Source organism: Petaurus breviceps, unplaced genomic scaffold (assembly GCF_028583685.1).
Source record: "Petaurus breviceps papuanus isolate PSGF00001 unplaced genomic scaffold, PetGlider_PUasm1.0 224, whole genome shotgun sequence".
NCBI classification, from domain to species: Eukaryota; Metazoa; Chordata; class Mammalia; order Diprotodontia; family Petauridae; genus Petaurus; species Petaurus breviceps.
Window position 1 is genome coordinate 7,311,866 of NW_027185887.1, and position 27,296 is coordinate 7,339,161.

Genomic DNA, 27,296 nt, shown 5'->3' on the forward strand with positions numbered 1-27,296 from the left:
TTCCACTCTGCCCTAAAGTTTCAGAGAATTAGAGCCCACAGTTTTGGGATTCTAATGGAAACATTTAAAACTGATGCATCACCCCTGCTTTTCATTAACCAATTAAATGGGTGTACAATTGGCACATTTGTCTATATCCTTGATTCCTTAATGTCTCTGGGCTTCTGAGTATTCCGGGGAGAATTTAGCATTGTCATTTCAGGTAGCTACTTCAGTGGCTTGTACCAGAGAATCATAGCAAAATCTTCCTGGCTGAATTGTAGGATTCTCTCCAATTCTCAAATAAAAAGCAACCAAAAAAAACTCAGGACAGTTGTTAAGATACTTCTCAAACTTTTGTGATTCGTCTTGTTTTTCATTCTCCCATTGTTGGAGACCTTCAGTGTCTGCTATGTTCATATGCAATTATAGGGCTAAGAACTTCTAGTTTAGCTATACTGTCATTTCCAAAAAGTCATTCAAAACAGCTTACAGAACTATGATTCAGTGAGAGATACTCTGATATTTTCATTGGAAATGCTTCAGAGTTTTCCATTTATAGTCCATTTTCCATAAAGTATAATTAGTTTCCCACAATAGGATATTCTTAGTTGTATGTCTTCAGTAATATTGTATCTCCTGATCACTTACAGATCAAAAGAAACAATTGAAATAAGTAACTTTGTGGTTTTTAAGCAAATTATTTGCAAGGCATCTGCTGAGAGTAAAAGACACTTATATTGTGTTGTAATGCCATCTAACTTTTTATATGTCCAACTCTGTCCTTGAATGAACTCTTCTTTAGTAATTCTGGTTCATATACACACACAGCTTTAGATGTAAGAATGTAGAGATATATAGAAGTTTTCTATAGGTTATCCATTCAGCTAGGTAACTGAATATTGTAATTTAAACTGCTGTTCTTCATCTTTTTGTTTTTTCTGAAGATAAGTGAGTCAAACTCATTTGAGTGATTATTGATTTTATTTAGGAACATCAGCAGTATCTGACTGTAGCAGTCTCTGTCTTGTAACTTCAAACCCTATTCTTTGTTTCACTGAGGCCCCCCAATCCCTTCATCCCTCAAATCTTTCTTAGGCTGTCAGTGCTGTGCTGGTCACATTCTCCTCAAATACCGATTTTGAACCTGCAGTGGGAAAGTTAACCACTACGTTGTCTTCTTCTTTTGAGTCCCTTGCCCTGATCACTGATCTTGCTCTTCCAAGTATCAGCCTTGAATTAACTACCACCGTCTGCTGCCTTTGCTCTTGATCATGCACTGCTGAATAAAGCTGGAGAAAATCACATAATAGTCTGACTGGGTCTACTTTAAATTTATGGTATATGATCTCGATGGGGCCCCTACTGTGGCAGGGCAATCCATTTATACCTTTTTAATTGATTCATTATCCTACTTACTTACCACAGAATTTTTCCAAATCTTTTCATCCCTTCTCAAACTTTCCATAGCTTCTCTACCTTTGCAACTGAGAAATTTGTATCATATATCACTGAAAAAAATTGAATCCATGCACTGAGAGCTTCCTGTTCTCCACTCCTCCTACCTTACTTTACTCTGATGCTTTCCACCACTTTCTCCTCTTTTATCCCATATCTCCTCCCTTTTGTAACCAGACTCCTTGAGAAGGTCATCAGTGGTGTAGCACTTTTCTTTTCCTCTCCTCTTAACTATGCACACTGACTTCCAGCCTCATCATTCAACTGAAACTGCTCTCTCCAAAGTTACTAATGACTTCTTTTTTTTTTTTTTTTTTAAGCAATCGGAGTTAAGTAACTTACTCAAGGTTACACGGCCAGTTATTTCTGTACTAATGACTTCTTAATTGCCAAATCTAATGGTCTTTTCTTAATACTTATACTTGACTTCTCTCCATCCTTTGACATTGTTGATTACCTCCTTTGAATAATCTCTTCTCTCCAACACTTTCATCTTGTTCTCCTCTTGCTTGTCTGACTACTCCTCCATCACAATATTTGCTTGATCTTCATATCCATTTATCCTGGGTATTCCACAATGCTGTGTCCTGAGCCTTCTCTTCTTCCTCTATAGAATATCATCTGGTAACTTCATCAACTCTCATTGACTCAATTATCATCTCTATGATGATTTTTTTGTACCCCTAGTTATATCAAGTTTTACTCTCTCTTAACCTTCAGTTCTATTTCCAGCTGCCTGTTAGACAGCTGGAGCCATCTTAAACTTAATCTTTCCAGAATAGAATTTATCATCTTTCGCTCTAATTCTTTTTCCCCATTCCCAATATTCTTGTTTTTCTTTAGGATACCACCATCCTCCCAGTCACACAGGTTCCCAATCTAGGTTTCATCCTGAACTCCTCATTTTCTGTCATCTCCTTCCTCCTACGTTCAATCTGTTGCCAATTCTACCTTTTTAACATCTCTTATGTGCCCCTTCTTTCCACTGACACTGCTACCAGTTTGGTTCAGGCCCTTATCACCTCACTGCTGGACTATTACAGTAGGCTTTTGGTTGGTCTCCCTGTATCAGGCATATCATTCTAGTATATTTTTCATTCATCCATCAAATTGATTTTCCTGAAGGACAGTTCTGATGATATCTCCCTCCCCCTCTTCTCTAATTCAATAAACCCAGTGGCTCCCTCTCCCCTCCAAGATCAAATATATATAATCCTCTATCTGTACCCAAAACCTTTTTCATATTCTGGCCCCCTTATACTTTTCTAGTCTTTTTTACTTCTTATTCTTGCCAGTATACTCTGCCACTAAATGATATATAATTGGCCTCTGCTTTTCTTCATACACGACACTCCATCTTCCAGCTGTATGCATTTTCATTGGTTGTCCCTCATGCCTCAGATTTTCTCATTCCTTATCTCCGTTTCCTATGTTCCCTCACTTCAAGTCCCAGATAAAATGCCAACTTCTGTTAAAAAAATCCTTTTGCGCTTAAAATGCCTTACCTCTCTTGATTATTTTCAGTTTATCCTATACATATCTTCTTTGTACATAGTTGTTGGCATGTTATCTCTGCTATTAAATTGTGAGTACTTTGAGAGCAGAGCTTTTCTTTTTTAAACTTTTTATCCCCAGTGCTTAATGCACTGTAAGCACTTAATAAATGGTTTTTGACTAAGGAAGAATAGATTGCCATGTAGAAGTGAGGACCTATTTGAGATTAGATAATGTATAGTAATACTGAATTCATTTAACTTGGCTCCAAGATTTTATCCACTTATATTCAGTAGCATCTTAATAGAAACCAAGTAGGAACATGTTGGGGGTAAACTTGCGGTTTGAAAAGATGCAGCTAGTGATAGGACAGAAGGTCAGGGGATCTAGGGGTAGCTCATTGTTAATTTTAGTCAATCATAGGATAAAGATAAATATATTTGATAAGATTACTATCTTTTCTATTTTTATTTTCTTTAAGATCACTGTGCCACCTAGCTGCCCCATTTTTTTTAAACAAAGCACTAAGACTTAATTATAGCTGATATTATCACACATAAAAAGAGATCTCTTTGCTGTTGTAGGACAAAGATTTTAATTTACAAAAAGTTGTTTAAAAATCATTTTTAGTCTATTTTGGACATTATAGTGGATAAAAATAGTACTAATTGTCAGTGACAGACTATGCTTTTATTTACCTTTTCTAAGTTTATTATATTTAGATTTCCTGAGGTAGCTGGTAGCATAGTGGATAGAGAGTTCTGGGCTTGGAATCAGGAAGTTCTGAGTTCAAATCCAAACTGTGTGACTCTTGGCAAGTCATCTTATATGCATTTGCCTCAATTTCCTTAACTCTAACATGAGGATAATAATAGTAATTACCTTCCAGGGTTTCTATGAGGAACATATCAGATAATATTTGTCAAGTGCTTAGCATAGTTCCTGGCATATACTAAGTAGGTACTATATAAATGCTTTTTTCTTCTGCTTCTCCTTCCTCTTCCCATTTACCATTTCCCTTCCAGCTACTGAATGGGCAGAATGTCAGTACAGTCATCACATATGAAAATAAATATAACTTGCTTATGCCAATATAATATTTGGCCTTTTATGATCCTCTGTATAGTATTGGGATACAGTTCTTTAGTGTTTGTTATTCTAGAAGAAGCCATTTTAGAGGATGACATGCCTTATTCCAGTATTAGGGATTGAGACAAACTATCTTAGTATTGTCACAGAACTAATTTAGACTTCTAGTAGAGATAGGTATATTTTTGTAAAGAGGGTGGGCTTGGGGATATCCTTTATCCTGTTCGGAAGCCCCTAACCCACAGAGCAAAAGAACTAAAAATGTGTGTCTTTCTCTTGTTTTCAATTCAGTATCCTCTATGTTGTTGGTAAGGTGTATGCTTAGAGTAGAAGAGGCTTGTATTGTGATGCTATCTGACTTTTTATATGTCCAAATACATCTATCTTGGGACATTATGTTCTTTAATAATTCTGCTTTATAGCTTTCTTTAACATCCATGTAGTAATTTCTACCTTTCACATTCATTTAAGGAATATACAGTCTTTTTCTTCTTTGCTGTTATAGCTTATTTTCTAAAGGATTTATTTGGAACAAAACCTTAGATTTATGGTACGTTAAAGTGAGAGTTTTAATTTATACCTTAATTGATTTTTGATTGTAGCTTCAATTCTCTCTCTGTGAGATAACTCTAGTTAAGATATTAGTTAATTAATTTAATGTGACCTTTCAACTTTTGAGGGTACTTTCTCAGACCTTTTTAAATATGGTTGATCACAAATTATTAAACTTAGCCTTTCTCCTATTTTGGGATTATCTAATCACCTTTTATTTTTATAGTGTTTTTTTCATCAGTAAATTTGTATTTTTATAATGACTGAAAACTGGAAAGGCAAAAATATATATGGTGGACTCTTATAAAGGCAAAAAACCTACATTACAACTTATCCTTTATGACATGCAGAAATTCCAAACTTTATATTTCTGGCCTTCCAGTTATGGATTGCTCTGACCAAGTGCCTTAGGAGAACTCTGACAAGTAATTTTTCTTTTTATCTAAGTGTAAGACATGAAAATTTTTCCTGTGTACCTGTAGGGCAGGAGTTATTAAATACTTGTCAGATAACCCATTAAATTTAAAAACTGCTAAAGTTATCTCTCTAGTTAGAGACATTATAATAACATCATATCATAACTTAAGGACACATTTTATGTATGCATTATACAGATCCAATCCTGTATATAGTAAACAATTCTTTTTCCCAAAGGTATCCAAGACTTACCCAGTAGTTCACTTATTTCAAGCTGTTATTTCATACAACAAAATTTTAGAGCAAAGGAATACTAATACTCACTTGGAGTTCTATGTCATTTAATATGTTGACATCATTTGATATGCTTGATATGAGACCTATCATTTATAAAATAAACTGAAGAAAGGTCATGAATGCAATGAATCCAAATTAAGTATTATTTGCCCAGTCATAAGGAGAATAACTGATAATTGTGTCAGGAAATTTGTAAGCTTTGAATGTAGGGCATCAGCTACATATTAGTGTTATGTCAGGGATTCAAATTAACAAGTAGATACAAGTTTTATATAAATGGGCTAAAATTAATCTATGTGTCTTTTTTTTCTCTCAGTGAAAGAAATGAGTATTGTAAAAATTCCCCACTTCCCCACCCCTCCAAGAAAGGTGATCAGTGTGATTTCTCAGTTACTGGCTTTTATTGTCATGATAGGTTGCATGAATTAAGTATAAACATTTTTATTGGTTTTTATTAATTTGATATTCATATTCCTGTATGTTATGCATATAACTCATCATTTTGTTAAAGATGATTTTAAAAATATTTTGACTGTTAATTATTTTAAAACATTAAAGTATATATTAATTTTATTAGCTTCCTTGAGTACTCCAAAGATCAACAACTTTATTCAGTTTCTTTTGTAATTTTTTTTGGTTACTCTTCTGTATTTTTTCTTTCTTTGTATTAGTTCATTTTATCTTTTACAAAATAAATTATGGAAAAAGTTAAATTTGGGATTATATTAGCCACACTTTTTCTTATTTAATAAACCCCTTTTGAGCAATATTTTATGTGTTATTTTGTTTTCAATAGGGATTTGTCTTGGCTGTCACTATGATACGTGAAGCAGTTGATGAATTTCGGCGTTTCCAGCGAGACAAGGAAATGAATTCCCAGTTATATAGCAAGCTTACAATAAGAGGTTGGCAAAGATACTTTTAATCATATGTAGCATTCCTTTGGTCAATACTAAGTGGTTTTGTTATATAAGAAGATTTTAACTGGTAGAAGAAATAAATATAAAGAATTTGCCCCAATTTTTGCCCAAAACTGTACCTCTGAAGTTGATGATAACTAAATGGTCTCATTGACTTAGATAAGAGACATACTATTTTGTTTTAGGCTTTTAATCATTATACTAGATAAGTTTGTGTAACAGTTTATAAATATATATGTACATGTATTTGTGTACATATACTCACATGCTTGTTATAATATGTATATATTTTGTTATTTGTATTTAATGTACTTGTACCTTTGTGTACATGTCTGTTGTTTTTCACATGCACACTAGTCTTTCAAGCAAATATGTACCTTATTTTAGTATATATGCTGTCAAAGCAAGCACAAATATGTACCTTATAAAAAATAATATTTAATTATATGTTGCTTAGCCTTCCAGAAACCTCAGCTATCTGAACAGAGCTCCAAATCAAAGTAAATTAGCCTCTCAGCATCTGAAACAGTTGTCAAAAAGCAATTGTTTTAAAATCATGCACTTTTGTAGTTAGGGTCTTCACTAAGAGCTTTGAGTCTTACCAACATAGAGTTCTTTTAGTCTAGTTTTCTAGCTTGAACAAGTAAGAAACAAACATTATAAAGATGGTTGGAAGGGCTTATTTGAAGCAGGCACAGTGAAATCAGGAAGACTTTTACTTAAGTTTACCATCTCATTCTTCCCTTTAAAATGTTTATAATATGTTTTTTTGTCTTCATATCACTATCATTTCCTAACATATCCCTTTTTCTTATCCTGTCCTGAGTGCCATCCATACAAAAAAAGAATAAAAAAAGGGAAAAAAAGTTTATTCAGCAGAACTAAACAACTCTTCAGTCAAATCTGATATGTATGTTACATGTTTTTGTTGTCTTCTATCTTTGCAAAGAAGAGAGGGAAGTGTAATCTCATCTCTCTTCTTTGGGTACAAGCTTGACCATTTTAATTTCATGGTATTCAGTTAAATTTTTTTTTTATTATTCCTATATATTTCCATTTCCATTTCTGTTATTTTCTGCATAATGAACCAGAAAATTGTCCTGCTTACTTTACCTTGTGTCAGTTCACTTAAGTCTTCCCATGACTATCTGTGTCCTTCATATACATTTTTTACAGGATAGTAATATTCCATTACACTCAAGTACCACCATTTGTTCAGCTCTTCCTTATTTGATAACTATTTATTTTGTTTACTGTTTTTTACTATAAAAATGTTGCTATAATTTTTTTTCTCCTCACTTGTACAGTCACAGTCCTAATTTAGGTTCTCATCATTTCTTGGTTGAATAGATTGAAAGTCTTTTAATAACTCCCTACTACATCTACTAAAGGGTAGTTCTGACCAAATACCCCCTTACTCAGTGAACTTCTGCAACTCCTTATGCCTGTAGGATAAGACATAAAGTTCTTTGTCTTTTTTTTTTTTACTTTTTTATTTGGAGGGGGGAAGGCAGAGCATTTGGGGTTAAGTGACTTGCCCAAGGTCACACGGTTAGTAAGTGTGTCAAGTGTCTTAGGCTGCATTTGAACTCAGGTCCTTCTGCCTCCAGGGCTGGTGCTCTATTCACTATGCCACCTGGCTACTCCAGTTCTTTGTCTTTTAAAATTTCACAACTTTCCTTCAGCCTGGCCCTGCTCTATCTTTTCATTCTCTGGTACACTGCAATCCAGGCATACTTGGCCTATTTAGTTTCCTTCTCTGTGCCTTTCTCTGCATTAGTCATGACACATGTCTTAGAATGCTCTATTTTTTCACCTCATCCTCTTGTAATCTTGGTTTCCTTCAGGATTCAGCCCGAATACCTTGTTCTGGAGTCCTTTCTTGGTTCCCCAGGTTAGAGTTTTCCTCTCTAAATTACTGCCTATTTACTCTATGTATCCAGGTGGGTGCCTAGTTATTTGCATGTTGTCTTTCTCTTTAGAATATAACCTCCTTTAGGTCTGGTTTTGGCCTTCTTTTGTATCCCTCATGCTTAACTTTGTTACACAATATAATACACAGTAAATATGTAATAAATTTTTGTTGATTGATTGTTATCTATGGGACCTTTCTTTTATCATGGACTATCTTGTAGTTTATGCCTGGTAGTGAAATGTCTTATTCAAAGGGTATAGGCACTTTAGTTACCTATTTTAGCTTTAGGGCAGGGGCTGTCTTACTTCTACATTTATTTTCTTGTGCTTAGCAAAGTGCTTGTCCCATATAATAAGTATTTAATAAATGTTTGTTCATTCCATTCATTTATTCATAATTGCAAATTGCCAAAATGGTTGAACTAATTCATAGGTCAATTAACAGCATATTGAATGCCTGTTTCTCTAAAACCTTGAGAAATATACAGTCCATTATAGAGAAAACTCATGTAAAATATGGTGAAACATTTTTTAAAAAAGTTTGAAAGGGAAGAACTTTAGAAATAAATAAATTCACTGAAGTAGAATATCTCATTGCTAAAAGTCAGATACATTCCTGTATAAAATAGAAAGCTGGAGAAAAATGCAGGTAAAAATACTTAATAATATTTTGCTTTTGGATGTTTTTGAATGTCTCAAGCCTTTGTGAATCCTCAAAGTATTATGAAATGTGTTAATAACAGAAATTTTAATAGTTTGATTCTAATAAGGAAGGCCTTAGCTGCTCTTTAGTTTGAAAATGAAATTACGTATACACATGGCAAAGCTAGTGTAGAGAGTTAAGGGTTTTTTTTTTTTTTTTTGGTAAACTAATAGTGAATAGTCAAGTCTCAAGCAGTAAAATGAAAAGAAATACCTTATTTCTGCTCTAAAAAGTAATTAACTTTAAAAGATTTTTCTTTGCCTACATCAAATTTTGTTAACTTATTTGATTTTACTTTTAATTTTTTTTTTTAAGCAATTGGGGTTAAGTAACTTGCTCAAGGTTACACGGCCAGTTATTTCTGGGTGTGGTGCTAAGTATCTGAGCCTGGATCTGATCCCCAGGTCATCCTGACACTGGGGCCGGTGCTCTTACTTGCTGAGCCACCCGGCCGCCCCTAATTTTATTCTTAAAATGTTGATTTTTATAAGTATACCAAAGCTTTGTACACACAGTAGGTGCTTAAATATTTGTTGAATGAAATGAATAAATAATTTATTGTTTTTTTAAATTGCATTAATAGTGTTCTCATGCTTTGCTCTGGCTTCTTTTTGTACTTAATTATGGGCTGTGTATTTTTGGAGCTATCAAAATTGTTGAAACAGGTTGACATTCTCACCTGAACCTTTCTAAAAATTGAAATGAAGTTTCATTGTGCTAATTTTATAGAAGTCTTAGGAAATACTCTACTTTTTTGGAGTCATTTTTTGTGTTTTATTTTTATTTTTTGCTTTTTGGAGGGGGGGAAAGCAGGGCAATTGGGGTTAAGTGACTTGCCCAAGGTCACATAGCTAGTTAAGTGTTAAGTGTCTGAGGCCAAATTTGAACTGAGTTCCTTCTGACTCCAGGGGTGGTGCTCTATTCACTGTTGTGCCACCTAGCTGCCCCTTATTTTTTTGTATTTTAAAACATTAGGATTCATTTCATATTGAAGAAGGGTTTTTATTTGAAGCTGACAATTGATTTTTCTGTGGTTGATTTTCCTGTTTGTAGACTAGCCATGTTATTTGCTGGTTCCTGTCTCTCTTTCCCTATAATTTGATGATTTTGTGCTTCATTAGTATCACCAAAAGAGAAGGTATGATAAGTAGGGAAGATGAAAATAAATTTTGCTACTTTTTTAGCACCTGCCAACAGTTTTGGCAGTAGAGAGAGTGTTAAAGTGGTTGATTTAATTTTGAATTATCAGAGGAATTAGTTAAAAAAATAATTGCCCTTTTCTAATAATTAAGCAAAATTCAGCAATATAAATTGGGTATCTTGTTTGTAATGACCATTTCTGCCATCTACATTCTACATTATAGGCAGGTAAATAGGGAAATTTTTGAGTTGTTAAGTTTATGGATGATTAAATTCTGAAAATCTGGGTTTAAAGAGGTTATTTAAAAAAATTATCTTTTAAAATTTAGGACTTAGATTTGAATTAACACTGTGGTATCATTTCTTCCCTAGAGAGTAATTATTATTTTCCTCAAATGTCAGGGGTTTCTTGAGTATATTTTCTGGCTTACACTTCTTGAATATCACCAGTGCCCTGAATATTATTTGGGAAGCATGAAAGTTGTTTCCATATGTCTAGATATGAAATGAACCTCATATTTAGAGGAGAATTTATGTATAATTGGTTTTCTGATACTGATTGTAGTCATTGTAGAACATAAAAAAATTATTTTCTTCATCCTTTGTTTTTCAGAGCCTTCAATTTATATTTATTCTGAATATTAAGGTATAAAGATATTTTAATTTTAGTTTATTATAACTTGCTAAAATTCTTGGTGTGTCTTTTTGTAGTTTTTGATTTTATGTTAGGTGTCTGCATGAAATTGTGAGATCTTTTGAGGAGACTTAATTTTTATAAGTAATAATTATTCACTGGAGAATTTAGAGATTACTAAATACATCTCAGGTATTTTTTAACAGTATATATGATGATTCTCTTCTATTCCTATATTATTCGTTTTGAAGTAGTGCTTCTATTTTCTATATCCATATCTCTTACTAGTTAAAGCTGTCAGTATTGAAGAACATACTTTTAAGAGTTACCTAATGAATGAAGGTTTCTAAATTTCATTACAAAGGCTTTTATGCAAGCTATTAGACTATTCCAATAGTGTTCTTAGATGTTTTTTAACTTCTGTGCTGTTACTTCTCTAATACATTTTTCAGCTAGTCTCTTTAAGTGCTATAAAATTTTAGAAGACTGAGGGAGCTGTCAGAGAGGAAGAAAGCAAAGAGAGATAAGTGTCACAAAACGCAGGAAAGCAAGAGTGTTTAGTTAAGTCAACAAGCATTTATTAAATACTTACTCTATGCCAGACACTGTGCTAAAGCACTGAGCATACAAAGAAAGGCTAAAATAGATCCTGCCCTCATGAAACTCATATGGGAAAGACAAGATATACATAATTATGTACATATAAGATAAGTGCTGAGTAAATTGGAGGTAATCTCAGACAAAGTGTCCTAGCAGTGGGGGAGACTGATAAACATCTCTTGTAGAAGGTAGAATTTTTAGCTAAGTCTTCAAGGAAGCCAGGGAATGCAGGCCTGTAGAATAGCCAGTAAAAAGTCAAAGGGTCTTAGGAGTTAACATGCCCTGTATGAGGAACAGGCAGGAGTTCCTGGATTGCAGAGTATATGTATATAATAAGACTGTAAAAGGTAGAAAGGAGCCAGATTGTAAAGAGCTTTGAAACCCAAACAGGATTTCATGTTAGATTCCAGAATTAATAGAGAGACACTAGAATTTATTGAGTAGTGGAGTGAAATAGGGAGGTCTGCTTTTTAGGAAGATCAGTTTAGCTGATGAGTGGAGGATTGATGGAAGTTGGGAGAGACTTTTGAGGCAAAGAGATATACCAGAAGGCTGTTGTAATAGTCCAAGAGTGAGGTGATACCAGACTGCTTCAGAGTAGGTCATCAGATTAGGTAATAAAAGGGTCTTCAGTAATTTGAAAAATTTCAGCGAGTTGGGACCTTAGAGAAGTGGAAGCAACACTAGTAGTTAACTTTTTTTTTTTTTAGGAGTTTGGCTCTGAAAGGGAGAACTATTGAATTCTTATTTGAAGGGACTGTATGTAGTATGTCATGAGGGTTTTTAGTGATGGTTTTTTAAAAGTCTTGGAGACTTGGGCATGTTTGTAGGATGTATAGAAATAACCAGTTGATAAGGAGAGGTTTAAGGTGGGAGAAAGGTCTGAAGTGGAAGAGAGAAATTGTGACCTTGTAGGGGCAAACTTTAAGAGAGGATAGAATAAGTCATTCTCATGGAGATGGTAATTGAATTAATGGGATTAAATTATGTTATGGGGGTGAGGTTGGAGAGAGAAGGCATCCCTCTATAGAACCTTGGGATATAACTACTGTAAGGCAATCAATCAAATGAAGATCAATATCTTTAAGGAGTAATTTTATTTAGGAAGAGAATGAGAAAAGGTCAGTATTTTAGAAGTTATGAGAGAAAGGTCAAAACCTAACTAGAAATCAAGTAGGACTTAGAAAGTATCTTTAGGGGGCAACTAGGTGGTGCAGTTTATAGAGCACCAGCTCTGGAATCAGATGGATAGAGGTCCTGAGTTCAAATCCGGCCTCAAACACTTAACATTTACTAACTGTGTGACCTTGGGCAAGTCACTTAACCCCATTTGCCTTGCCTTCCCCCCTCCAAAAAGCAAAAAAAAAAAAAAAGAAAAGAGAAAGAAAATATCTTTAGGAAAAAAAAAGAAAATATCTTTAGAATTAGCTGTTAAATGTTAGTAGTTAATAAATTGTTAAGAAACTTTGAGAAACTTTGATTTGAGTGGGTCAGATTCTAAAAGGTTGAGAAGTGAGTGGGGTGTGAGGAAGTGGAGGCAACAAGTTTAGATAAATTTTTCTAGAACTTTGATCAAGAATGACAATAGCTTGATGGGATACTATAGACAAGAGAAAGAAATAGAGTATGATTTCTTTTATTTTACATTTATACTTAAAATTCGGTTGATGTTTACTGCTTTATAGTATAGTTTTGAGTTCTGATATTGGTAGGTGCTTGCACTTTTTTTTCCTTCATTATTTCCCTTGAGACTCTTGATCTTTTGTTCATTCACATCAAGGGAATAGTCTGTCAGGTGGAACATTCTGAAGATTGAGTTGAGCAGGGAGTGAAGTGAACATGGCTGGGATCTCTTATGGAATAATGGTCCCAGCCAACAACTCCACTGGTCATGGGAATAGGCCCCAGGGTGTAGAGGCATCTTCAGGTGGGCAGGGATGATGGTGAGGATGTAGAACAGTCTGGAGAGTGAGTTGAGATTATATTGGCTTGACCTACCAATTCTAATTTTTCTAATTATCTAGGTCTGTCTTTATTCCTATAAATAGTGTTTTGTAGTTGCATTCATATAGTCTTGTGTATCTTGTTAGGTAGACTCCCAAGTATTTTTTTTTCCCCTTTTGGAGGGAGGAGGGCAGGACAGTTGGGGTTAAGTGACTTGCCCAAGGTCACACGGCTAATAAGTGTTAAGTGTCTGAGTCTGGATTTGATCTCAGGTCCTCCTGACTCCAGGGCCAGTGCTCTATTCACTGCTCCACCTTGCCTCCCTGCAAGTATTTTTTACATTCACATTTTGTAGTTCTTTTAAGTGGAATTTCTCTCTTTCTCTCTTCCTTTTGTTTATAGTATTCGGAAATAATGATGATTTATATGTGTTTAGTTTATAGCCTGAAAATTTTCTGAAGTTATTGTTTAATTTTTTAGTTTACTTCTAGTATTCTGTAAGTAAAATATCATATTTGCGGAAAGAAAATAAAATTTTGTTTATTTTTTGTCTATAATGATTTCATCAGTTTTTTTTTTAATTTTTTTATTGCTAAAGTTAGCATTTCCAACACTATGTGAAATAGTATTGATAATGGACATCCTGCCATTGCTCTTCATCTTATTGGAGAGAACTCTGATTTATTCCTATTACATTTAAAAATGACTCTTGGTTTTAGATAGATATTACTTATATAAAGGAAAAAGACCAATTTATTCCTATGTCTTCTACTCTTTTTATCAGAAATGAGTGGGATTTTTTTTCAGAAGTTTTTCCTTAATCTTCTGATATTATTTTTCTATTCTTACAATTAATATGGTCCATTATGTTTATGGTTTTCTTATTGAATTAACCTTACATTTATGCTAAAAATCCAATTTAGTCATCGTTTCTTATGTTTTTGATATGTTATTGTAGACTTTTTGTTAATGTTTTAACATATTTTAACATCAGTGTTCATTTGGATATTGGTCTCTAATTTCCATCTTTTTGACTGGCTTTTCTGTCAATTTTTACTGCTGGTCAGAGTTTCCATGCTGATGAAATCTCAGATTCCTATGACTTATAGTACTACAATGAAATAAGGCTTACATATTTTAAAAATTCAGATGTTTGTTTTGAACCTAATGATATTATAAGCAACTTTTGGTGAAGGACGTTGTTATTTTTAACCAATTTCATTTAATAATTGGGAACATAATCCATGAATTGCCATATAAATTCTTTTGCAACATTTTTTTCCCTTATGGACACCATTATTTTTTGTATCATTTCAGTTCTTCATATTTTTGCTTTTTACATGGGAGAATTTTGTTTTTAAATTCTTATCATTTTTCTTGTAAGTACCTTTTAAGTTTTGCCAAGTCTAAATTTTGGTAAGAATAATGTATTGTACAGTGTCATGAGACTTAAATCTAAATCGATATAGAGATAATCACATTTGCATTTCTTTTATTTTTGGCATTTGAAAGTTGAATGATTAGATTAAGTGCAAGGCTTGGAATCAGGAAGGCACACGCTTCATTCCTGCCTCAGATATTTGCTACATACATGACCTTGGACAATTTGCTTATCCTCACTCAGTGTTAGTTTCTTCATCTATAAAATGGCACTAATAATATTACTCTACCTCATAGGTTTGTGGTAAGGATCAAATAAAATAACACATATTTAAAGTACTTTGCACACCAGAACTATGTAAATGGTAGCTTTTACTAGGTTTGTGAATGTTAGCTTTATTATAAAAATCAGCTTTTTCTTGTTTCTTCAGATTTCCCAATTTTATTCCATAAGAAGAATCAGTTTTTTAACAATAGTTTTTTTTTAACAGCATTTATTTGCATATACTTTTCTGAGACAGACCACTACCAGTCCTTTTCTCTTTCAGGAAATACTGTAAAGAAATTCACTAGGGAGGGCTTTCTAGTCAAATTGGCAAAAGAGAAAATTCACAAGGAGCTGTTCTGCTAGAGTCCACTGAAAAAAATGACAAAAAGCAACACCAAAGAGAAGAAATAAGAATTTAAAAAGATGGGGATTAGAACTGTAAATACATAAATATATGAATGAACAAGCTCCATATACCAACATCTCTCAAATATGCCCCCTTTTCTCCTCTGACACTGCCACCATTCAGGTTCAGGCATTTATCACCTGATGCCTTGACTATTGCAATAGCCTGCTAGTGGGTCTACCTGCCTCAAGTCTTTCCCCACTCCAGTTCATCCTCCATTTGGCCACCAAAGTGATTTTCCTAAAACTCTAGTTTATGTCACCTTCATAGTCCATGAACTCCAGGGACTCCCAGTTGCCTCTAGCATCAACTACAAAATCCTGTTTGGTATGCAAAGCCCTTCATAACCTAGTCTTTTCCTGCCTTCTCAGTCTTCTTATGTTTTATTTCCTACCAGTAATTCCAATCTAGTGACACTGGCCTTTTTGCTGTGCCATGAACAAGACCCTCTGTCTCTTGACTTCAGGCATTTTCCTGGCTGGCCCCCATGCTTGGAATGCTTTCTTCCTCATCTCCTTATATTGCCTTCTCTGGTTTCCTTTAAGTAGCAACTAAAGTCTTATTTTTTAAAATAAATCTTTCCCAACCACTCTTAATTCTAGTGCTTCCTTCTGTTAATTAGTTACTATTTTTCCTGTATGTAGTTTGTGCATATTTACTCTTTCCCCCCCATTATTTTGTGAACTCCTCAAGGGCAGGCAGTGTCTTTGGCTTTTTTTTTTTTGTATTACTAGTTTCTAGCAGAGTGCTTGGGTCATAATGAATATTTATTGACTGAGTGACTAGTGCTTTTATTTAATATGTGTGTATACACACATATAAAAATGAACATTATTCTATGTATATTTTTTATAGATAGTCAACTTGCTATATCACTCCATCTCTTTCAAGAAAACATTTAGGGGCCGCTAGGTAGCACTGGCCCTGGAGTCAGGAGGACCTGAGTTCAAATGTGACCTCAGACACTTAATACTTACTGGCCATTGTGACCTTGGGCAAGTCACTTAACCCCAATTGTCCTGCTTTCCCCCCTCCAAAAAAGCAGAAAAAAATAAAACATTCACCTTCACACTCAGGGCTATTTAAGAACTAAGTTTCTAATAGCAGTAAAACTGGGGTCAGATACTGGAAAGTAGAGGAGGAATTGAAGGGATAAAATGACAGAGGCTCTCATCTCTGTCTACACATTTGCATCCATGTATAGCATAGATTTATGTATCTGTGTATGTGGTAAGACTAGAAGAGTATATCTCCCTATTCATTTTGGTTTCAGTTCAGATTTAGAAATTCTTAGAATTCCAAACTATCTAAGTTAGCATTTTTGTGTTTTTGTATACATTTATATAGGATATGTCCTTCAGGGAATAGTTAAATTTAAAGCATTTAGTTTATCCATAAGAAACTTTGGAGTGTATCCTCTTGAGTAAGACCATATTTGTTTTTGTTTATTTCTTATGTGTACTATACTGATTGTTAAAATATAAAATATCTCTTAGCACATATGAAATATTTGTTAAAATTTCACACCATTGTAATTCCTTGCAAAATCTTTTATCTGGTGAGTGTGATGAATTAGTATAGACACTTATTTCAGTGTTTAGTTCTGCATCTTGCTTTAGGCAAAAGGCTTGTGCCTTAGTGGACTATAAAGTCTGGATGTGCAGCCAATACTGACAGCTTTTGGACTTTTTATTGGTAATTACACAGATGGTAAAGAGTATTTTAGCTAGTGAGATGTTTTTAGAGGGAAAATAGTTGGCAAAAATAATTTATGCAGTGAATAACATTCAATGTTTTGTCTCTGAATGTTTCTTTGCAAAGATATAATATTGCATTATTTCAGTGTTCTTTCTAATGCTATCTAATGATTCTTTCTTTTGACAGACCAGAGAAAGAATTGATTATAGGCTTATAGATTTACAAATTGACTATATTTGTTATTACTGAAGAATGTTTGGGTTTTAATTTTACAAAAATTGCCTGTTTTTCAAACATGTGAAATTCTTTCCATCCCTTTTTAAACTGTAATATTACTTTTCTTTTTCATTCTTTTATGCCTTTATGGCATGGAGATTGCCTCAGTGTATAATTTCTACTTCTTCTTATCAGTTGACATGTTTACTTATGCTTTTCTCCTCCTTTCTTTTTCTTTGTCTTAAAAGATGGTTTTCTTCGGCCCTGGTCCCGACTCCGCCCTGTGTTTGTGCGGCTCTAGCCCCACTCACTGGCGCAGAGGGGCCGGGCTTGTAGGAGCTGCATCCCTGAGGTAGGGCTGGGAGGATGGGCCGGGGCCGGGGCCATGCTGGGCAAGGACTACATGTTAGCTATCATCTTGGTCAACTGCGATGGTGACTTGTGGGGTGATCAGAGCCTAGAGGGAGAGCCAGGCTTGCCTCCTGGGTGGCAAAAAATCCATGATGCTGCTGGCACCTTTTACTGGCATGTCCCCATTGGTAGTACTCAATGGCAGCGGCCAGTCTGGGAACCTGGGGATTCCGTACCACCTGACTTGAGCACAGGAGGGGCTTGGGGATTACGACCCTCCCAAAGGGAGATCATTTTCTAGCCTGGAAATTCACTGGACCGAAGGACTTCTCTACCCTGGTGTGGGGAAGAAACCTGTGTGCATGGTTACATCCGAAACATGGACCAGGCTCCAAGTACTTTGCAGTATGATCTCTGGGCTGGGTAGAGGTTCCTGAAGAGGACTTGGCACCTGGAAAGAACAGCATTGCTGTCAATAACTTCATTCAACAGCTGACACAGAGCCGGGGTCAAAGCCGACCACCTGCTAGGGCCTGGGGTGAGGGTCATAACATGTTGATGATTTTGAAGAAAGACATGATGAGTCTGGTGAATCCCTTGGACCACATCCTAATCCATTGTCAGCCCTTTGTGCATATCAGAGTCTGGGGTGTGGGAAGCATTTATGGCCAGGACAGGGATTTCACCTTTGTGGCGGGTGACAAGGACACCTGCATGTTGAAATGCCACATGTTTTGCTGTGATGTCCCAGCCAAGGCCATTGTCCGTGCCCTGCATGGGCTGTGTGCCCAGATTCTGTCAGAGAGAGCTGGGTTGAGTGGTGACCCTCCTCGATGTTCCTTGGACCCCATTTCCCCTGAGGATCTACCCAGGCAAGTGGAACTTCTTGATGTGGTGAGCCAGGCTGCCCCGCAGTATGAGGCTCTCTATATTGGGACCCTGCCAGCTAACAAGGCCATGGAAGCTGCAATGGATATATCCCCCCCAGGGATGGATGTGCTGAATGAAGCCATTGGGGCCTTGACTTCCCAGGGGGACCATCATTCCTGGACCCCAACTATACTCAGCGTCTCTGACTCACTCATGAATGCATTGCAGGTAAAGCTGGGTGCAGAAGAAGAGCCACTGTGGCAATGTCCAGTACGACATGTGACCTTCATTGGTGTTGGCCATGACCCCCACACCTTTGGACTCATTGCTGACCTTGGTCACCAGTGATTCCAGTGAGCTGCCTTCTGGTGCCAGCTCCATGCTGGGGTACTATATGAGGCCTTTCAGGCTGCATGCATGGTACAGTATTAGAAGTATCTTGTGGCCTCGGCAGCCCGAGGGAAGGCCCGGGCTCAACTTTGCCTCAAGAGGACAATCTCTGTGGACTCTGCAGGAGGGCCCCTGCTTCTCCCACTCCCCCTGCTCAAGGGTGGAGTTGGAGGTGCAGGGGCTGCCCCTCATAAAAGAGGTGTATTCTCCTTCGCTGACTCCTTCCTCCATATTGCATATGCCCCAGATTGAGCTGGGGAAGGTCGGGAAAGGGAGACTTTGGGAGCCCTGTAAGCAGTTTCACACCACTCATATTCTAGGGGTCTAACTGGCCACCCTACTACCTCCCTATTCTCACCTGCCCCCATTACCTGTGGAGTCTTCCTTACTTGCCCCTCATCTTTCTGCCTGCCCTATCCCTTTCTCTTCTATTAATATAGTAATAATTTATATTGAACATTTATTAGTCTTCTCTGGGTTGACTGCAACCTCTACCCTTGTCCCAGACCCATTTCCCCCACCTTCTTACTGGTTCCTTAAGATCCCTGCCCCTGTCCAGTCCTGGGCAGTTGGCTCTACCTCAGCAACACTTTTTAGCAAAATCAGTTCAAATAAAATCTCAGAGTGGCCAAAAAAAAAAAAGAGATGGTTTTCTTATACAAATAAATAGCCTTTAGGCTGAACTTATCTTCAGATATCACTTTGCTTTCTATATGAAATAACATTTGTAAAGGAATTAGCACAGTGCCTGGCACATATTATGTCTTTATTCCTTTCTTCCCTTATAATTCCTTACCACGTCAGCTTTTAAAATAAATATGGATGTTTGTTAATATCTGTGTGTGTACGTGATACTGAATATATGTATGCATATATGTGTTTTATGTGTTCATAGTTATGTACACACCTATGTACAGATATGAGTATACACATATGCACATATGTGTATATGTGTACACGTATACACATATATGTATTTATGTACACATATATACATGCTTGTATGTGTACGTATATACTAGAGATTTAACTTGCTTTGTATCTCTTGTAGTATCTAGAAGACCAAAGCAAGCCAGTCACAATGATTCAAGTCAAAGAAATCTTGTAAAAATAAATATTCTAGGTATTTTTCATAGCGCAGAGCTCTACTTAGACATCTATTACCCTACTTCAGGCCCTTATCACTTCTTAATCTAGATTATTGCAACCACCTACTAATTGGTTTCCTTACCTTGAGTCTCTAACTCATGTCAATATATCCTATGTACTGTTGCTAATTTTCCTTAGGTGCAGAATTGACCCTGTGACTCCTTGTTTGGTCAGCTCCAGTGGCTTCTTGTTGGTTCTAGGGCAGAGTATAAATTCTTTTATTTAAGTTTTAAAGTCCTGCACAACTTGACTCTCACTTATCTTTCTAGTCTTATTGGATATTACTCTCCCTCCAGCTGCTCTCAGATCCAGCCATACTGGGCTATTTCACACAGAATCCTTCCTCTCTCCCTTCTCTCCACCTTTATAGCCTTACAACTTTTTGGAACAGGCTTTCCTCCTTCCCTGAGCTTCCTTGAGTCTCCTCCTTCCTCTAAGACCCATCTGTAGCACCATAGTTATAAAACCTTTCCTGATCCTCTCTAATAGCTGATGCTCTCCCTCCCAAACCATTTTGTTTGTAATTATTTTCTTTATATTTATTAACTTATGTCTGTGCTCTATTGTCTTCCCCATTAAAATGTGACCTCCATATCAGTAGTGAAGTAAGTGCCTGGCACATAGTATGTGCTTAATACATATTTGTTGATTTACAACTTTTTAATTGATGAGTTCTTAGATGATAAGCTTGAACTCTATACCTAAAAATAAGTAACCTATTTGACAGAGGTAATTTGGCTATATATTTCTATTTTTTTTTAAGGTTTTGACAAACTTGGTGACCTGTATTTAAAAAAAATTAATTTCCTGTTTAAAAATATATGGAAGAGACTGAACATATTTTTAGGGGAAAGAGATAGTAAATAGTCAGGTTGATGAGGGTGGGAGTGAGAGAGAGTAAATTATAGCACTATCTTAGAGAATGCAGAAAGGGAGATCATATGTCTTAATTTTAAGTAAAGCAAAGAGAATGGAGTATGCAGACATTACACTAGCAACCTTGACTTTGACCCTTGGCAAAGTTTTATAATGTATTATTAATGGAATGCTTAGTAAACATGTAGAAAATAAAAGGGTGTTAGGAGACGAGAACAGTGTGACTTCTATAAGAACGTGCCATACTAATCAATTTTTTTTCTTTTATAGCAGTTATTAAGCTTTTTATTAGGGGAATTATATTGATTGCATATATTTTAGCAATCATCTGATAAAATCTCATGCAGTTCTTGTGGAAAAGATGGAACATGAGATAGATAGAAATACTGAAAGCTATATTCATAATTGGTCAAATGATCAGATTTATAGAGTAACCATCTATGGAAACATTTTTGGAAGCAGTTTCCTGGGGGAATGCCCTAGAAATCTGTGCTTGATCTTGTGTTATTTAACATTTAGCACCAGTAACTTAGATAAAGTCTTAGCAGTTTTGCAGATGACAGGTTGAAAGGCTTGAACATTGGGCCAAATCTAAGATAATAAAATTTAACAATGATAAATGTAAAGTCTTTTACGTAGGTCCAAAAAATCAAGTTCATTAGTATGGTGTGGGGGAGGAATAATTTTGTCTGGGGAAATTTGATGTTTTTAATGTACATTGCACAATATGAGTTGTTAATGTGATTTGACATCCAAGAATGCTAATTCAGTCTTTTGCTGCATTAAGAGACATAACTTTAGGAATCAGGATGCATCAGTCCCCTGTATTCTTCTCTAGTTAGACTACAATAGGTCAAATGTGTTGAGTTGTGAGTATCTTGTTTTAGGAAAAACCCTCAATAATCTGGAGTACTTACAGAAGGAGGCATCCAGGATACCAAAGGACCATGTTGTATGATTATCTTTTGGTAGAATAGAGGATATTTATTCTGGAGAAGAGGATGCCAAAGAGGACAATATGATAGGTTTTTTTTTTACTTAAATATTTCAAAGATTCATGTGGAGACAGGTCAAATTTTCCTCTATGACCTTAGAAGATAGAACCAGGAGCAGTGAGTAGAAGTTTTGAAGATGAGATTGATGTTTGATATAAGGAAAAACTTCCAAATGACTTAAGGTATACAAAAGTGAAAAGGGTTGCCTCAGGAAATAGTGGATTCTTTGTTGTCTTGAGATCTTCAAACTAAAGTTGAATGACCATGTTTTGGGAATGTTGAAGATTTTTTTTTTCTCTAGGTTTGGTTCACACTAGATGGCAGCCAAGTCCTTCAATGCTGAAATTCTTTTACATTTATAGAGCATAAGCCATTTATTATTGCTTGAATATTAAGTTAGTGTGTGTAAAGACATTTAGATCTGAGTGGTGTTTATTGAACATTCTTTGGTATGTTACTGTATACTCTAGTTAAAATACTCAGTTTTTGGAGATTATTTGCTTCTGGAGATTATTTGCTTCTCATACTAAGTAGTTTTCTAAATTAATGCTGTTTGTTTTCAGCATAACATCTTGCAGTTTTTATCAGAAACTTGTATGAAAACATAGCTTTGATATTTGCAGATGATAAGCTAGAAAGGGTAGCTGATAAAGATAGATGACAATCAATATGCATTTATTAAGCTTCTATGTGACATCAGTGGATCTGGAGTGTGGACCATATATCAAAGATAAAATGGAATGGAAGAATATACAGTCCTACTGTAGTTAAAAGACAATTGCATATAATAAAAATATTTCACCTTTATTCACTTTCACGTTTGCTTTCCTTACAATAACTTTGAATATAGGTAGTACAGATTTTTTTTTTCAATAGATGAGGGAACTGAGGCTCTGGGAAGTTAACTTCTCAGTTATTGTTGGAAGACACCAGTGGAGAAAACTTTTGAGAGTGCCCATCTCAGTTACCAACCTAATTTGAAGAACTGTCTGAACCAGAAGCACCAAAAAGGGAGGGAGGGAAGGAGAAGGAGAGAGGGAGAGGGCGAGAGACAGAGAGAGAGAGAGAGAGAGAGAGAGAGAGAGAGAGAGAGAGAGAGAGAGAGAGAGAGAGAGAGAGAGAGAGAGAGAGAGAGAGAGAGAGAGAGAGAGAGAGAGATAGATGGGGGAGGTTGGTTAGAAGAAACGTGGAGTGAAGAGAAAAAAATGAACTTAAATGGCAAAATAGGAAATCTGGTATTGATTTGAGATAAGAACTATGCCATATACAGCTGTCTATTTAGAATGAAAAGGTAGTTGAGGAAGAGAAGTGTTGCATTAATTATTTCAGTGCTATAATTTGTGTGTGTGTGTATATATACATATATGTATACATATATACATAAACACTCACGCATTTGACATTACCTTGGTATTACATATACATATGCCCACACCTTTGTTATTACCTTGATGTGTTTGTGTTTTCATATGTCATAGTGTTTTTTGGATATAGCAAATAGTACATATGTAGTTTTAAAAACATTTGGGTCACATATAGAAATTCAGTAATTTATCCAACCGAAAGGATTTATTTACAATCAATTTGTAATAAAACCCCAGTAGACTAATTAGTAGTTAAAAGCAGTTTTGTTCTTTCAAGGGCCCACAGTGTCAGAGGAAAATATAAAATCACAGATAAATGCAAAATTGTTCAAAGTAAACATGGTGCTACATTTTTTAAAAGAGCAGAATTTGAGGAATAGTTTCATAATTAACTAAAGTAAAAACTTCAGTTTGATACATTGCCAATCAGAAATAGTTCTGCCTTATATTTGATGAATTACAGTTTGCAAAATACTTTCTTGTATATTTTCTCATGTGATCCTAACAATAACTATGAAGTAAGTAATTGTAAAAAAAAAAAAAAGAATAGAAAGAACTCTTATATTTACCTCACAGAGTTTTTGTGTGGATGTGAAATATTTTGAAAACCTTAATGTGATACATAAATATCACTTTTTATTTATTTATTTTATTTATTGTCAGCCTCATTCTCATTTTAGAGGTTGTGACTTGTCCAACATTATATATTACCTTGCAGAAATCAGAAACTTTAATGCTGGTAACTGAGATAATAACCACTTAGTTTAGTTTCTTCCCTTGCTTTAAAGTTAAGGAAACTGAAACCCAGAAAAATGATGGTCATGTAGTTACTGATTGACAAGAGACAGGATTTGAATTCAGGTTTTCTGATAGAAACTTGGTGCTCTTTTTACCATACCATGTGACATTGGTGGTGTTTGAAATTCAACTTCATCTATATTTTGAGAGATAGATGTTTCAAAGATAAAATTTAATGAAAAATACATAAAACAACATTTGGGAAGGAGGTGTCTCTAAATTTGCACATCTCACGTTTCTTTTGAGCTGCAATTCTGCTTTGCTTATAGAACACAGCACCTTTGATGCAGGCACACCCTACTAGATATTCCTTTGCCTGTGTGTCTCCCATGTCTCACAATCCCATAGTTCCAAAGTTTTTCAGGACTTAGAAGCCAAGAAAGATAGGTTCATATCTTGATTCTGATACTTAAATAAGCTTAGGAAAAAGCTCTTTCAAGAGACCTTGAGAGTGTCCTTGTATTACTTCTTCTGACCTCTGTGTGAGCACTTGCCTCCTGAAGTTCTCCATAAAGTAATCTTTTAGTAAACTTATTTTTGGCATTTGAACAATATGGCCAGCCTATCACAGTTGTGTTCTCTGCAATAGAGTTTGAGTGCTTGACAGTTCAACTTGAGAGAGGACCTAGGTGTCTAGTATCTTATCTTGCTAGTAATCTTCAGAATCTTCCTAAGACAATTCAAATGAAAGTGATTGAGTTTCCTGGTGTGACACTGGTAGACTTTCCAGGTTTCACAGGCATACTACAATAAGGTCAGCTGAGGGGCTATGTAGGCCTTCAGTTTGGTAGGCAATCTAACACCTCTCTCCCACACTTTGTTTTGGAGCCTCCCTGACACTGAACTGATTCTGGCAGTGCATGTGTCAGCTTCATTATCTATGTGTACATTCCTGAAAAGTATACTGCCATGGCAAAATGAACTTACCCACTGCATTCAGAATTTCTTTATTTGTTGAAATTGATGGTTTTATATGGATGGTGAAGAGCTGGCTCGTAGAAAACCTGTGTTTTCTTGGTGTTAATTTTTAGGCCAAACTTAGCACAAGCAGTAGAGAATTGATGTAAACTCTTTTGCATCCCAGCCCCAGAGATGGCATTGAGTACAAAATCATCTCTGAACAAAAAGTTGTGCACCATCTCTCCTTCCACTTTTTTCTTGGTTTTTAGACTTTTCAAATTAAATAATTTACTGTTAGTATGGTAGCTGACCTTGAGGCCGTTTTTATCCACATTGGAGGTACCCAACAGCATCACTAAAAACATTATACTAAAAAGCATGGGAACAAACACACAGCCCTGCTTCTCTCCATTGGTGACTGGGAAAGCACAAGAGCATTTTTCTTCATCAAGAAGGAAGGCAAGCATGCTATCATAAAACTGGCATGCAATATTGATAAACTTTGCTGGGCAATCAAATTTTGCCATGATCTTCCACAAATCCTCATAACTAACATATCAAAAGCCTTCAGATGAACAAACATCTGTACAGACCTCTGCTCTGTTTCTGGCATTTCTCCGGGAGTTGTCAGGCAGCAAACACCATCTCAGCCATTCCTCAGCACTTTTCTGAAGCCACACTGGCGCTTGGGTATATGATCATCTTCTAGGTGAAGGACTGGAAAGAATGAAGAATGTTGCTTACTGTAAGTAAGAGAGACATGATACCCTCTACCCCTAGTTGTCAGAGGACAACCTATTTCTTCTTTATATAGATGGACATCTATATAGATGAAGGCATCCTTGAACTCCTGGGAGATAATCTCCTCTTGCCATATAACTTGGAAGATTTCAGTCAACTTTTTTTATGAGCAGGGCATCCTCTGCCTTGTAAATCTTTGCTGAAATGGAATTGGCACCAGGTACTTTGCCACAAAAGAGAAGCCTAATGGCATTCAAAACCTCTGGAAGTTCAGATAGATAGGGGTTGACTTGAGCCTGAGTTGTATGATTATTGGCTTCAATATTGATGATATAGTCAGTTGAACACTTTGGAAGTGCTCAGCCCATCTCTGTAGGATCATATCTTGAATAGTTGAGATACACTGTAGGTCTTTGGTTCATAAATAGCCTTTAACAGCATCATAAAAATCCTTTTCTTGTTACTATCAGTGTAAAGTTGAATTTCATCTGACTTCTTACTGAGCCAAGAATCCTACATCTTTCTAAACTTTGATTGAAATTTGCTCTTGATGGAGTTAAACATTGTCTTCTTAGAGAGGTTAAACTATTTTGCTGGTGCACCCTGTGGAGTTCTCGTTTTTTCATTCAGTGGCTTCTGAATTTCCCCATCATTTTCATCAAACCAGTCCTGATGTTTTTGAGTGTTCTGGCCCAGATGAGTAAATTGCAACAATTCTCTACAAGCTGCTCACTCCCTTTCTGCTCTACTGTTTTGCCAACCTTGTATAAGCTATTTTCCACCCCAAGTCAGCAACAGTCTGCACACAGAGAAGCTGTCTTCTCTTGCCCTGGGGCCACCACTTTTGTTGAGAGCAAATATTTAGCTTGGAGAGGATAATCTAGCACTCTGAGCTACACTTTACCTTTGTTACTTTCACATTCTGTGTCTCTTCTTACAATTGCATAGTCTATTTTAAATGCCAGTGTTTGCTTTGAGGTTGCATCCTGAAGCTTTTGTTAGGTAAATGGAAGACAGTATTGGTGATAAAATCATGAGCTGCACAAGTCTGCAGTAGTAAGTTACTGTTGCTGTTTCCTACTCCTTTCCTTTCAAGGACTCCCTCCCGTGTTTGGTAGTCCTTGTCTACTCTGGCTTTAAAGTCACCGAGAATTACAAGCTTGTCTTTTTTTTTTGGCACATTGATGATGAAAGTCTCCAGGCTTCATAAAACTTTTTTGACCTCATCAGGGTTTATCATAGTGGGACCATATGCACTGATGATGGTAGCATGACACTTTTCCTGCAAGTGGCTGTTGTATTTTTGTGAGCTTGTCATTCACTTTTTTTGGAAGTGCAAGCTTGTTGACCAGAATAGATTTAATTGCAAAATCTTTGCCAACTTTGCAACACAGCTTATCCCAGCCCTCATTCCAGAAAAATGTGTATCTAGCTCCAACTTCAATAAGCTAGCCTTCATCTGTCGGCCTTGTTTCACTCATGCATGCTATTTGGATGTGATACAGCAAGAGTTGTTTGTCTTTCAGGTCTATTGTATTTTGTGTTGTCCACAAGCGTGTGCATACTCCATGTACCAATTATCTTTGCAAAAGGTTTTGTACATTTTTTGTGTTTTGACTGCAAAGTGGGGTCCCTGCCTGCTTGGAGGTAAGCAGGCTAGGTTTAGGTGAAGCAGACAATTTTTAGGACACCTTTTCTAGCCCCTTCCTTATGCCAGGAGATGAACAGTACATTCACTGGTTATTTCACTGTC

General features: G+C 35.9%; 1 protein-coding gene and 1 pseudogene across 9 annotated transcripts in view; both read left to right on the plus strand.

Moving 5' to 3' along the window:
- ATP9B (ATPase phospholipid transporting 9B (putative)) overlaps positions 1–27,296 on the plus strand; it is a 509,413-nt gene that overhangs the window by 98,355 nt on the left and 383,762 nt on the right. For 8 of the 9 annotated variants that reach the window (XM_069095000.1, XM_069095001.1, XM_069094996.1 and 5 more), the window contains one exon: positions 6,083–6,191. The exons of the other annotated variant lie outside the window; for it this stretch is intronic. In XM_069095000.1, coding sequence (XP_068951101.1) covers positions 6,083–6,191 — 109 coding nt within the window. The remainder of the gene's footprint in view (positions 1–6,082; positions 6,192–27,296) is intronic. 9 annotated transcript variants of the gene reach the window in all.
- Positions 15,954–22,995, plus strand: LOC138166522 (amyloid-beta A4 precursor protein-binding family B member 3 pseudogene; annotated as a pseudogene).